The following is a 12,319-nucleotide window of genomic DNA, read 5'->3' on the forward strand; positions in this document are numbered from 1 at the left end:
TTGACACCACGATGGTCGTTAATGTTTTGATTTCAAGTTAAATGATAAAATTGTTGTCTATTAGTGTACACTCAAGATATTGTCCATTGAAAACTATGCATAACAGATTTATTCTTAAAAAATATTCGAAAGGTGGGAAGAGAAAAAATATTTAAACAATTTTAAGTTTTGATTTCTAAACATTATGATACTATGAAATATATATAAAATAAAAAAATTGTTTGATAAAAATACAAAGTGTTTGATGATAACATTTCTTAATATATATTATAAATTTTAACAAATTTTTAAATTTCTATTCTCATAAAAGGTAATAAAGTTGCTTTTTGTGCTGCATGTGTGCAAGTGCAACTTTTAAATTTTGATGAGAGTCAAACTGGTGTGAAATAATATGAAGAGTAACTAAAAATCAAAATGATTCTGCAATATTCCTAATAAAGGTAAACGGAGCTACTAAGGATATAATTACCTTCACAATTATTGACTTGTTAGATAACATGCTTGTTCTTTCTAATGACGTTTTAGCAATAATCCAACAAAATTTGCATACAAATTAAGGATGCTAAAGTTAAAACCATCTTTGAGAAAACCCAGACATATATAAGAACATAAAAATGTCATTTTATAAAAAATAACAACTCTTCTTAAAATACTTAAACTTTAAGATTAAAACTAATCAATGATTTTGTCACATTACACTTTTTTTAGCTTTGATTCCTTATTGTTAGAATGTTAGAATCAAGCATTTATCATTAAATTAAAAGTTATAGTCACTAGTCAGGATGTAACTCTTTTTATTTAGGAGCATAATAGTTCAAGTGCCACTTTGAATTATGATCCAACTCATTTAGTTTTGACACATAACAATTAATATCACATGCAACACTTATCACATTTACAACTTCTTTGGATGTAGATGTTTTCATATTACTCAAATTACATGATGTGAGTTTCTGAGGCTCTTGTGATTCTTAATCATGGTACCTCTCTTTTTGGATATAAACAAAGGACAATTGAGAAGAAAGAAGGTCCAACCCTACCCTCCTAAAAGGTTACAAGCACTTCTTAATTTGTCCATTCAGTTTTCTTGTCTCTCTCTTAGGTCTCTCTTTTCTCATTTCCCTTTCTTCATTCAATCATTTCTTCAACAATTTGGGCCATGGTGGTCCAGAAACTCCCAAGGCTTGCCCCCAGTTTATGTCACTGAATTGGGCCTCCCAAGTCCCAACTACGTAAAAGCCTGTCTCCTAACTACATCAAATGAGATCACACAGAAACCAATAATTTCTATAGAAACTAACATTTCTATAACAAATCAAATAGCAAACATAATGGACAGACCAAAAGCTAAAAAACTGTCGTTTTCTTACCATAATCTTTAATGAAAAAATTGATTGATTACTTTCTTAACTAATATCTTTAGTATCTTATATTGATTAACACAGAGAAATAATAAAGCAAGATTAGGAGACATAGAATGATAGTCGCATCATCTGATTAATCACAAAATTAAATAACAAAAACTTAACTAAAAAATATATTTTTTAAAAATATTTAATAAAAGTTCAATTGAAAGTATGACCTCAAATTAATTATCTCTAATTATTATAATATAACTTCTAACATCTAAACAAAATTTAACTGACATTTTATTATTTACAAAGATATTATCACGTTATTATTAAAACTTGTTGTTATGTATTCATAAGTTGTTAATTATTTATTTATCTCTAGACGTAACTGAAAATTGTATTGTTTGACTTAAATATGACGTAAAAATAAATATATATTTTTATACTAGAACAATTTTTACGAATACAGTTAATCATCCTATTTACAATCTCGACTTATCAATTTGCTATGATTTTTTTTTCTAGCAAACACATTTGCATTATTGTGTGTCCATAAATTATTAAAAAGATAAGATTTAAAATAGTAAATACAATTAAAACTCATTTTAACATCATAGTGTTGTATGTGGAATTAGATGATTCAATTAAAAATAAAATCTTTATGGTCACGCGCCCTGCACTGTTTAATAGACACTTGACAAAGGAAACATAAACATATTCATTAATTGAAAACTTTAAACTTATTTCAATAACTGCTTTCAACATTCATCATGTGGGCCCGTGTTTATTGGAAACGTTAAAACTTGTACCAACGAAAATCGAGGGATGTGTCACTGTAAAATCAAAATTCTTCACTGAGTTAAGTCTCAATAATACTATATAAGAGACGTCACAACTTGAATTAAAATAACAGAGTTTGAAGTTACGTATATAACTTGCATCAATAGTAATACACATACACAAAGAGTGTTCAATATAAAATTTGATGTTTATTATTATATGAGTTCATACACATCTTCAACTAAATAAAAAATTGTTCAGTATAACTTTTAATATGTAACTTTACGTGTCGTTTTTTATTTAGTTTCTTTCACAAAACTAATTGGAAAATTTACCAAAATTTATGGAAGGCAATCACCATTGAGTTAATTTATGGAACGAAATCACCATTAATGACAAGATTTAAATTCAAACCCACTATTTAAGACTAAATAAGCTTACTTTTAATTATCTAAACGTAGAGTATCAAACTCTTAATTTTTTTTCTTTTAAATCTCTGTTTGGCTGGCCATGGCTTTTAAAACTGTTACAGTGAATTAACAATTACAAAAAAAAAAAAAAAAAAGTAGCCGTTAGGAAAAGAAAGGAAACGTCAAAGACAGTATCTCCTTCCTTTCTATAACACTCTCTCTCCGACCCCACCACCTCGTGCCATGTGCGTCCAACCAAGCACAATTCAATGTCAGAATTTTATCAATTGAAAATCCTAATTGTTTTATTTTAATTTCTTAACATTTTTTACCATCATAAGATCATAGTATAAAAGGTAAAATCGCAAAACTAATTGCAAGAGATTCACTGTTTATTACCATCTTTTCATGAAATTACTCAAATTTGCTTTACTGTTTTATCAGTCCAATGTTGTTTTAGTTAAAGTTTTTATTTTCAATTGTTTTTCATTATTATAGATGTAGGATTTATTGTATACAGTGAATGGTCGACATGGTGTATATGATGAGTAGACACAAATCTTACCTCACCTGAATAAGACGTGCCGCTACAAATTATAAATCCTCAACGGACCCCTTTGAAAAGAAATGCCATAAAGCTTGTAACTTTTGCTTATTGCTGACTTTCTGGCTTTTGGGTTTTCTCCCTGTGGTCGGTTCAACTAACAGTGGCAGAGTCATCACCTCAATTGTGTTGAAAAACTACTCTTTGCGTTTTTTTCTTTTTGTCTCAGCTCGTTTTCCCTTTCTTTCTCTTTCTGTTCGGAGAGTTTGGTGTGGCAGACAAGGTAATGTACCCCAACGGAGTGGATCTATTATGTGATAACAATATTCAAAGGCTTTTTTTTTTCATTGTTCTTTAGTTGCTATGGTTTCTAATGCTGAATCTTTCTGGGTGTTGAATTCTGTGTTTTCTGTTGATTGGTGGCTGAAATGGCTAGAAGAACAAATATGTCATGAAGTTTTGGCTTTAATTTTGGGTTTTGCATGAGAAATGGGATTCAGGATCATGATCGGTTATGCCTAACAGAAAAACATTCTTTTGTTTAGAAGTGGATTATAGTTTGACCACCGAGAGATTATGAGGTAGAAGGGTTGATTAGTACTTACTTCCTCACTTGATTATGACTTTGGGTGAAGTTTTGGGGGAACAGAAAACTCACTGTGACTGTGACTTTTCGGCCTCTCCCACTTTACAACTTTTTCTTTAAACATTATGATTCTGTTTTTTGTCTATATCAACACGGGAAAATCAGTTTTACATCAGTTCTTATTTCTAATCGGATGTTAAATCTTTCTGTCATTGTCTGCTTTGTCTTCCACCTATCACTGCTGCAAAATAAGGTTGTACTTTTAAGTTCAAAGCTTATAAAGAAATGTGTTGATTTTGACATCATGCTTATTTGTATAATTTACAGGGAGTAGTAGCTTCGTTTTTCTAAGTTGCCATATGCTCATGGCTTCTTTGAGTGATATAGGACTCGCCGCAGCAATTAACATCCTGAGTGCATTTACTTTCTTGTTGGCTTTTGCCATACTTCGAATTCAACCTATAAACGATAGGGTGTATTTTCCAAAATGGTATTTGAAGGGTTTAAGGAGCAGTCCATTGCAAGCAGGGTTATTTGTCAGCAAGTTTGTCAATTTGGACTTCAAATCATATATAAGGTTCCTGAGCTGGATGCCTGCAGCATTGCAAATGCCAGAACCTGAACTAATTGACCATGCAGGCTTGGACTCTGCTGTTTACTTGAGGATCTACTTACTTGGGTATGCTCTGATCAATCATTCATTGTTTTCATTCTTTCTCATGTGGTTTTTCCTTCATTTCCAATGGTAGTTTGTTTGCCAGAATTTTCCTGGTTTTTAGCTCCAACATTACTGTTTGATTTTTTTACTAACTGTGTCTTCTTACTTGATTGAAATGCAGGCTGAAAATCTTTGTCCCCATTGCATTCCTAGCTTTTTCTGTTATGGTTCCTGTCAATTGGACAAATAGCACCTTGGAGCGTTCCAATTTGACTTATAGTCAGATAGATAAGCTTTCAATTTCAAATATTCCAACCGGATCAAATAGGTATGCACACTTTTCACCCGGTTGGTTTGTTTGCTTTATTTTCTACTTTTCTTTGCCTTTTACATATTATTTCATGTATATGAATTTTCTAATAATATGTGTGTGTTAATTTTAAAGTATTGCACATTAGTATTAGTATGTTGCATACATTCATTTTGTACATGTTGTAGATTGGGTGAATTAGTACATACATTTCTGAGGTATTCCATGCAAATCCTCTAATCAAGTTGAAACAAATTTATAGCTCCTTCCAGAACCTTAATCTCGTCGGGAAGTAGCTGGCTATTTTTTCGAACAAGCGTGATTATCTTCTAATGCTGTTTACATGGATTGCAGATTCTGGACTCATTTGGTAATGGCTTATGCTTTTACCTTCTGGACATGCTATATCTTGAAAAGGGAGTATCAAATAGTTGCAACAATGAGACTGCATTTTCTAGCATCAGAAAGACGCCGTCCAGACCAATTCACAGTAAGAATAAGTTTTATATCTGAACAAGACGATATGTTCATAATCGTAGAACCTCTGTTTCTGTTATAAGGATTTATATCCAAAGATTAGTAAATTCTACATATCTCCTACCTTATTATATCAAAAGAACTGTCCTTCTTTCAAGTAACGATCCAATTGACCTTCATTACCATCATAAATACAGAACAAAAACTTGTGACAATAAACTTTGTCCTTTACATCTGTGCAGGTACTTGTCAGAAATGTACCACCTGATCCTGATGAATCAGTTAGTGAGCTAGTGGAACATTTCTTTTTGGTCAACCATCCAGATCACTATCTCACTCATCAGGTCTGATCCTTCTTTAATCACACTTTCCAAATTATTTTTTGGTTTCACAGCTTGTAATATGGTTTTTGTTATTTCAGTGTATCAGATTAACAATATTTACCATTTATAGCTATCCTCATATTAATTTTTGTTGTGTTCAAATGGATAGTTATTTCCTAATCTCCTTTTTAGGATTAGTTATAATCTTACGAGCAAAGAAATACATATTTCTTAGTTGGGTTAAATTTTAGTGTAATATTGCTTTGAATAGTATATTTCACAAACTTCATCTTCTGTTTGTTACTAATAGCTATAGATTACACATTGGACTAGAAACTTTCAAGTGATACCTATGTCAATTGTAGCATGATCAAGTCAATGACCAAAATTTGTTATGTTAAATGCTTTGTTGAAGTGGATTTTGCTAGGAAAAACCTTGAACTTTGAGATGATCTCTCGTTATTATACAAAACACCAAGCCAGTTAGCTTCATTTTATTTTGTACTTGTACTAGTCTTTCTACCCGTGCAACGCACGGGTTTTTTTAAATGTAATATTTTTGATAATAGGAATTGATTTTGTAATATTTATTAACCTCTAAGGTTATAATATAATGTCTTTAAAAAAATAACAATAAAAGAAGACCAAATTACATACCTATAATCTGTTTTTGGTTAATCAACTTTATAACTTCCTTTGGTACACAAATTTGATTACTTCTTAAATCAACATGATGTTCATTGTAAGCCTTGGACTTTACGCAATAGATCCTGCATTGAACAACAAAATTATAACAAATATTTTAATTACAACAATAGATCATGCATCTATATTTATACAAACTTTCAAATTAAAAGAAAATTAGAAATGACATACCTATAATGTGTTCATTGTCAAAGAGTTTCAAAAATTTCTTTGTATACAACATTTTTAGTTGTGTTTGTGATATTTCCATTTTCATCCAATATAAGTATTTTCAATCCTCTCTTGGTTTTCACTCTAGAAATAGCAACATATCAAGTTCAACCCGTCTTAAACCTTCATCCACAGAACAAATTCTTGCAGACTGTTTATTGTGTTTTATCCTACGAAGCACTTTTTGTTTTTTCCCCTTACTTATAAAGATATTCCTGCAGGTTGTTTACAATGCAAAGAAACTTTCTAGTCTAGTTTCTAAGAAGAAGAAAACACAGAATTGGCTTGACTACTATGAACTTAAATATTCTAGAAATCAATCCACAAGGCCATCTAAAAAGGTATGCTATTTTCAATTTTTTGAATTGTCTTCTATTTTTTAAATTTTCAGAGTAAACTCTTGTTATTTTTCTAAAGACATTCCATTTCTTTTTCTCCTGCACCATATAACTCCACTATCTTGTACTTGCTTGCAGACTGGTTATCTAGGTCTTTGGGGTGATCGAGTGGATGCAATTGATTTTTATACTACTGAAATTAACAGATTATCAAAAGAAGTAAGCAGTGCTTCCTATGTCTATCTTACTATGCTGATAACTAAGAAGAAATTTTATTCCACTCTCGATTGTGAAAAGAAAAAAGATGAAAGAGATCTGAGCTAATTATCGGTGCTGTAACACTGAGGGCATGCATACTTATCTTAAATGATTTTCGTACACCTAAAATAGAATAACAGATTCTGCTATCAGTAGTGTTTGCATACTTGTTTAAAACGGCTTCATAACATATATAACAATATAAAAGGTGTTTTCCATCACTGACAGAATTTATCCTCATCTTTGAAACTCAAATATTTGCTTATGATCATCATTAATAATGATTCATTATACATATCCAAATCCCTTTTCTGTTATATACATTTCTTGCATCATAGATTATTTAGTTGTTAATTGATTTTCTGATGTTCCTCTGCATTTTCAGATAGAGTTGGAGAAAGATAGGGTGACGAAGAATCCTAAATATATAATGCCAGCGGCTTTTGTTTCCTTCCGAACTCGTTGGGGTGCAGCTGTTTGTGCACAAACTCAACAGTCCAGAAACCCAACCGTATGGTTGACTGAGTGGGCCCCAGAACCTCGTGATGTGTATTGGGACAACATGGCAATACCATATGTTTCACTCACAATAAGGAGGCTTATAGTTGCTGTAGCTTTCTTCTTTCTGACATTCTTTTTCATGATCCCCATAGCTTTTGTTCAGTCATTGGCTAACATTGAAGGCATTGAAAAAGCAGTACCTTTTCTTAAACCCTTTATTGAAATGTAAGTGTTTTTTTAGTTTCAATATCATCTTATTTTCCTTTTTGCATAATACAAAATTTATTGAATAAATATGAAAACCCAGAATATGTTGGAGGTTTCTATGTATGACCAAGTACGATGAGAAAACAAAATGTTACTGATGACCTTGTGTTGCTCTTTGATAGCTTAATGGTGTCTGATGGAAACTAATGTTATGATTCTCTTTTATACAGCAAAGTCATAAAAGCGTTCATACAAGGTTTCCTTCCCGGTATTGCTTTGAAGATATTTCTCATATTTCTGCCAACAATATTGATGATAATGTCCAAGTTCGAAGGTTATATTAGCACTTCATCTCTGGAAAGAAGAGCAGCCACTAGATATTACATCTTCCAGTTCATTAATGTGTTTCTTGGGAGCATAATTACTGGGACTGCATTCCAACAGCTAGATAAATTTCTCCACCAGTCAGCAAATGAGTAAGCCCTCCTAGTACTACTACTCCAAACATTTACCAAATGCATAGTCATTTAGATAATCCTAAAACAATCATAGAAAATATCCTTTCATTTGAATAGCTTTCAATAACCAAAAGTAAACATATGTTGTGTATGCAGAATCCCAATAACAATTGGTGTCTCAATTCCAATGAAGGCAACGTTCTTCATAACTTACATAATGGTAGATGGATGGGCTGGATGTGCTGGTGAGATTTTAAGGTTGAAGCCATTGATATTCTATCACTTGAAAAATTTCTTCTTAGTCAAGACTGAAAAGGATCGTGAAGAAGCAATGGATCCGGGGACCTTTGGTTTCAATACAGGAGAGCCTCAAATACAACTTTACTTCTTACTTGGCCTTGTGTATGCTGTGGTCACGCCATTTCTTCTTCCATACATCATAGTGTTCTTTGGCTTGGCATATGTTGTCTACCGTCATCAGGTAAAAGTTTTGTCATGACATTTTTCCGTTTCTATGCACGAATTTAGTTACTGTTTTCATAAACTAATCACATACACAATAATATCTAAGTTAATGCACGATTTCTGATGGCAGATAATAAATGTCTACAACCAAGAGTATGAGAGTGCTGCAGCATTCTGGCCTGATGTGCATGGACGTATCATATTTGCACTAGTGATCTCACAGCTTCTGTTAATGGGATTACTGAGTACAAAAGAAGCTGCTAATTCAACTCCATTGCTCATCACTCTCCCAGTTTTGACAATAGCATTCCATTTGTATTGCAAGGGACGATACGAACCTGCTTTTATTAAGCATCCATTACAGGTTAGTCTTGATACTGCAACTGGGATACTACTTTTTAACTTTGCAAGAAACAAAAAAGAAATGTTTCTTGGAAACCCTTTGTTTTGAAATTGCCTTTTTTATCCTTTTCTTGATCATGGCATCTTAGTTCATCCATTTCTGCACCAAATTCGTGTTAAATTTCCTCCCTTTTGGTGAAAACTTCAGGAGGCAATGATGAAGGACACATTGGAGCGTGCAAGAGAGCCAAACTTCAATTTGAAAGAGTTCATTCAGAATGCATATATCCATCCTGTATTTAAAGGTGATGATGACAGTGACAGTGAAGTCATGAGTGAAAAGTGGGAAGAACAAGAACCAGTAGTTGTACAAACAAAACGCCAGTCTCGGAGGAACACACCATTGCCAAGCAAACACAGCGGTTCATTGTCATCTTGAGTGAGTAGAGTGAGTTGAATTAATGTGATGAAAAATCACGTTTAATGCACAGAATAAAACTAGCATTAGATGTAAGTTCACTCTTGGTAGCATTGCTATATAAAATCATAACTCTGCTACCTTTTTTCTGTATATAAATCAGAGACAGGTGAATTTTCAATGAAGTATATAACAGTTCAAATTTTGACTGTCTGATCTGTTGTGACAAATTTATTAGTACTTTTTTTTTTTCTACATGTAGATGGATATATGAATCAATTCATAATTTTATTTAACAGCATTACTCTTTCTTCTGTCCAAAACATAATGGATTAATAGAAAAAAAAAAAAACTGTATTTTGTGTTTATCAGTTGCTGTTTGTGTCCACTTTCCATTATTTGCAATGTGACAGGTAAAAGGGATTATCTCGTCGCATTATTTGTACCAAGTTGTTTGTAAATTTAGTATCACCTATTTCTGTCTACAGACAACAATTGGGAAATTAGATATGCAAACAACCAAATTCAATGAATGATTTTATTCAGTGTTTGTCATTGTCAAATAATTAAAATAACCCATTTGTCAGATTGATATCCCTCTTTAGACGTGAAAATAGCCAAACTTAATAAATGATTTTAGTGCACGTCATTGTCAAATAATTAAAATAGGAGTTAATTCTTCTGATTGATTAATTATTTATTTTTAAAAAGTTAAATGAAGATTATATTTAATTAATTGAACCTGAATTCCATTATTTCAATTCGGGTGGTGAGTTCAACCAATAAATATAATATATTTTCCTCTACTATTTAATTAAAGAACTACAATTCAAAATTAAAGAAATACTTATACAATAGAAAATGGATTATCTTTCACTTTCTCAATTCAGGATTTTTATAATTCTTTCTCTTTTAGGAAAGTGTGTAAGGCCCCATTTCTTTTCTGACCTAAAGTTAGTGGGCTGCCCCTAAGTGGGCCTAAGGGTTGGCCCAGTGTATATAAGCCCTGCTACGTTGCCCTAATGGAAGGTCTGTGCTTTCCTTTCAGAACCAGCCGCCGTAGCCGCACTCTCCCCGTTAGGGTTCCACCGTGTTGACAGTCCGTCTCCCGTTTGGCCGTTCCTAGCTCACGTAAGTGCCTCGGACTCGTAGTCTCCTTCCCTTGGTCTGTTTTTCGTGAGCTGTTGTTGGGGTTCCGAACTGACCCATTCTTGCACTGTTTTCCAGCTTCGAGTTCGCTCCTAGAAGCAGTTCGTCCTCCACAGTTTGGGTGTCGAGGTTTTCAGCTAGCTTGTCCAGGTACGGGAAGCTAGAGTTTCTAGTTTTGAGTCATCCTTTGATCTGTGTATGAGTTTACTGTTGGTTGTACGGTTTGATCCTTTGTTTTGATGCGTGTGAATAGCTTGCATGTGTTGTTTGGCCGGAAAACATGGCGGTACAGCAGAACAGTGGCGAGACCTGTTAGTCTCGCCCAAGCGAGTCCATCTCGCCTAGGCGAGATGAAACAGGGAGCTCGCCTAAGTTTTTTTGCGCGAAAAGTCGCCCGGGCGGCTCGTTCAATTTTTGAGCGAGCAGGCAACTCGCCCAAGCGAGATCCCGTGTTGCCCATGCCCTAGTTTTTGGCGCTCTCGCCTAGGCGAGGGGAGGCTCGCCTGAGCGAGCACGTCTCGCCTGAGCGAGACCCCTCAGCCTGAGCGAGATGCTGGGCGATACAGTGCTGTGATTTGAATGTTTAATGCTTCCCGAGTGATCCATGTTGGTTGAGTATGATTGTATGATGATGAACATGTATGTAATGGAGCATGAAGTATATTTTTGGCATGATTCATGAATTGTGGATGAATGGGTTGGTATGAGGCTTAACGTGAGAAATGAATGTGTGGTTTGAAATTAAAGGAACATGATATTGACATGAGACTAGGCCCAGACTCATTGGGGTGGTGATGATCAGAGGTATGGATTTGAGATGTGATTGATATGAGGATTAAACTTCAAGGGTTGATATGGAATTGAAAAATATAATTCAAAAATCTCTTATTGCTGATTTATGAACGTTGGTCCGTGTCAGCGTGTAATTCCTTGGGGTCTCTAGGTGAGACCTCCGGGGTCGCGCTTCAGTGGTCGGGACGTAATTCCATGGCCCCTGCTAGTGAGTGCTCATGGTGGTGCCCCATCTGTATAACTAGGTAAGGATTCAAGGTAAGGTTGCATCCTGACGCTCTGAGGAGCCAATTAGTCTCACTTAGAGCGGACTGACTCTTGTGGTGGGAGTAGCAGGAGGCCTGAAACTCATTAAGGGCTAACCTTGTGGTGGGAGAGATTTTGATTCATTGTAACACTGGTATCACATAGCTCAGGATCGAGCAGCTCAGGGTCGAGCAGGGGTATCCACCACAAGTGCAAGCATCCGCTGAATCCGACCGAGTTATACGTATCCGGATGAGTCGAGTCGAGTCGTAGTGTATTGAATGAAGAGTCATAATATGTTTGGTTGCTATGTGGATGAGATGAGGAAAATATATTTGATTGCATGTTGAATATGTTGATTGGCTCTAGCTTACCCGTTTCGTTACATGTTTGTGTTGTATGTGGCCGTTTTTCCTTGCGATGATCATCAACTTGGTTGATGGGAGCAGTTGGGCGAGGTTCTCATGGTCAACAAGCGAATGGTGATTCCGCTGCTTAGCCATCTGGGCTGGAGTTTTTCTTGTGTTTTATTTAGGGCTATGGCCCATGTATCTCTTTCCGTATTTCTACGCTACATTCTACGTTGTATTCGTATTCAGCTTTCCTTGGCATCGTGGTGTACCCGAATTTTGTCGGGGTTGCGTTAAGGCCCCCAGGACTACGCTACAGTACTTATATTGTGTGACGTTTTCCTTTAATTTCGCTTAATAATTAAATGGGACGTTACATTTATGGTATCAGAGCGGTCATTCCTTAGGTCTGTGGACTTGGATGTCCGCTTAGCTTTCTC

General features: G+C 34.5%; 1 protein-coding gene across 1 annotated transcript; it reads left to right on the forward strand.

Moving 5' to 3' along the window:
- Positions 1-3,118: 3,118 nt before the first annotated feature.
- Positions 3,119-9,548, forward strand: LOC114193060 (CSC1-like protein At3g21620). Its single transcript, XM_028082761.1, has 12 exons — positions 3,119-3,369; positions 4,000-4,351; positions 4,512-4,658; positions 4,995-5,130; positions 5,360-5,461; positions 6,577-6,696; positions 6,832-6,912; positions 7,337-7,677; positions 7,890-8,135; positions 8,274-8,598; positions 8,713-8,946; positions 9,133-9,548. The coding sequence occupies exons 2-12, from the start codon at positions 4,032-4,034 to the stop codon at positions 9,361-9,363; spliced, it is 2,283 nt and encodes a 760-aa protein (XP_027938562.1). The 5' UTR covers positions 3,119-3,369; positions 4,000-4,031; the 3' UTR covers positions 9,364-9,548.
- The last annotated feature ends 2,771 nt before the right edge of the window (positions 9,549-12,319 follow it).

This window comes from Vigna unguiculata, chromosome 8, assembly GCF_004118075.2.
Source record: "Vigna unguiculata cultivar IT97K-499-35 chromosome 8, ASM411807v1, whole genome shotgun sequence".
Taxonomy (NCBI): Eukaryota; Viridiplantae; Streptophyta; class Magnoliopsida; order Fabales; family Fabaceae; genus Vigna; species Vigna unguiculata.

Coding starts and splice junctions, on each gene's coding strand:
- LOC114193060 (XM_028082761.1), top strand. CDS start 4,032: ATGCTCATGGCTTCTTTGAGTGATATAGGACTCGCCGCAGCAATTAAC. Junction 5,462..6,576: donor ATCACTATCTCACTCATCAG/GTCTGATCCTTC, acceptor ATATTCCTGCAG/GTTGTTTACAATGCAAAGAA. Junction 6,697..6,831: donor CCACAAGGCCATCTAAAAAG/GTATGCTATTTT, acceptor ACTTGCTTGCAG/ACTGGTTATCTAGGTCTTTG.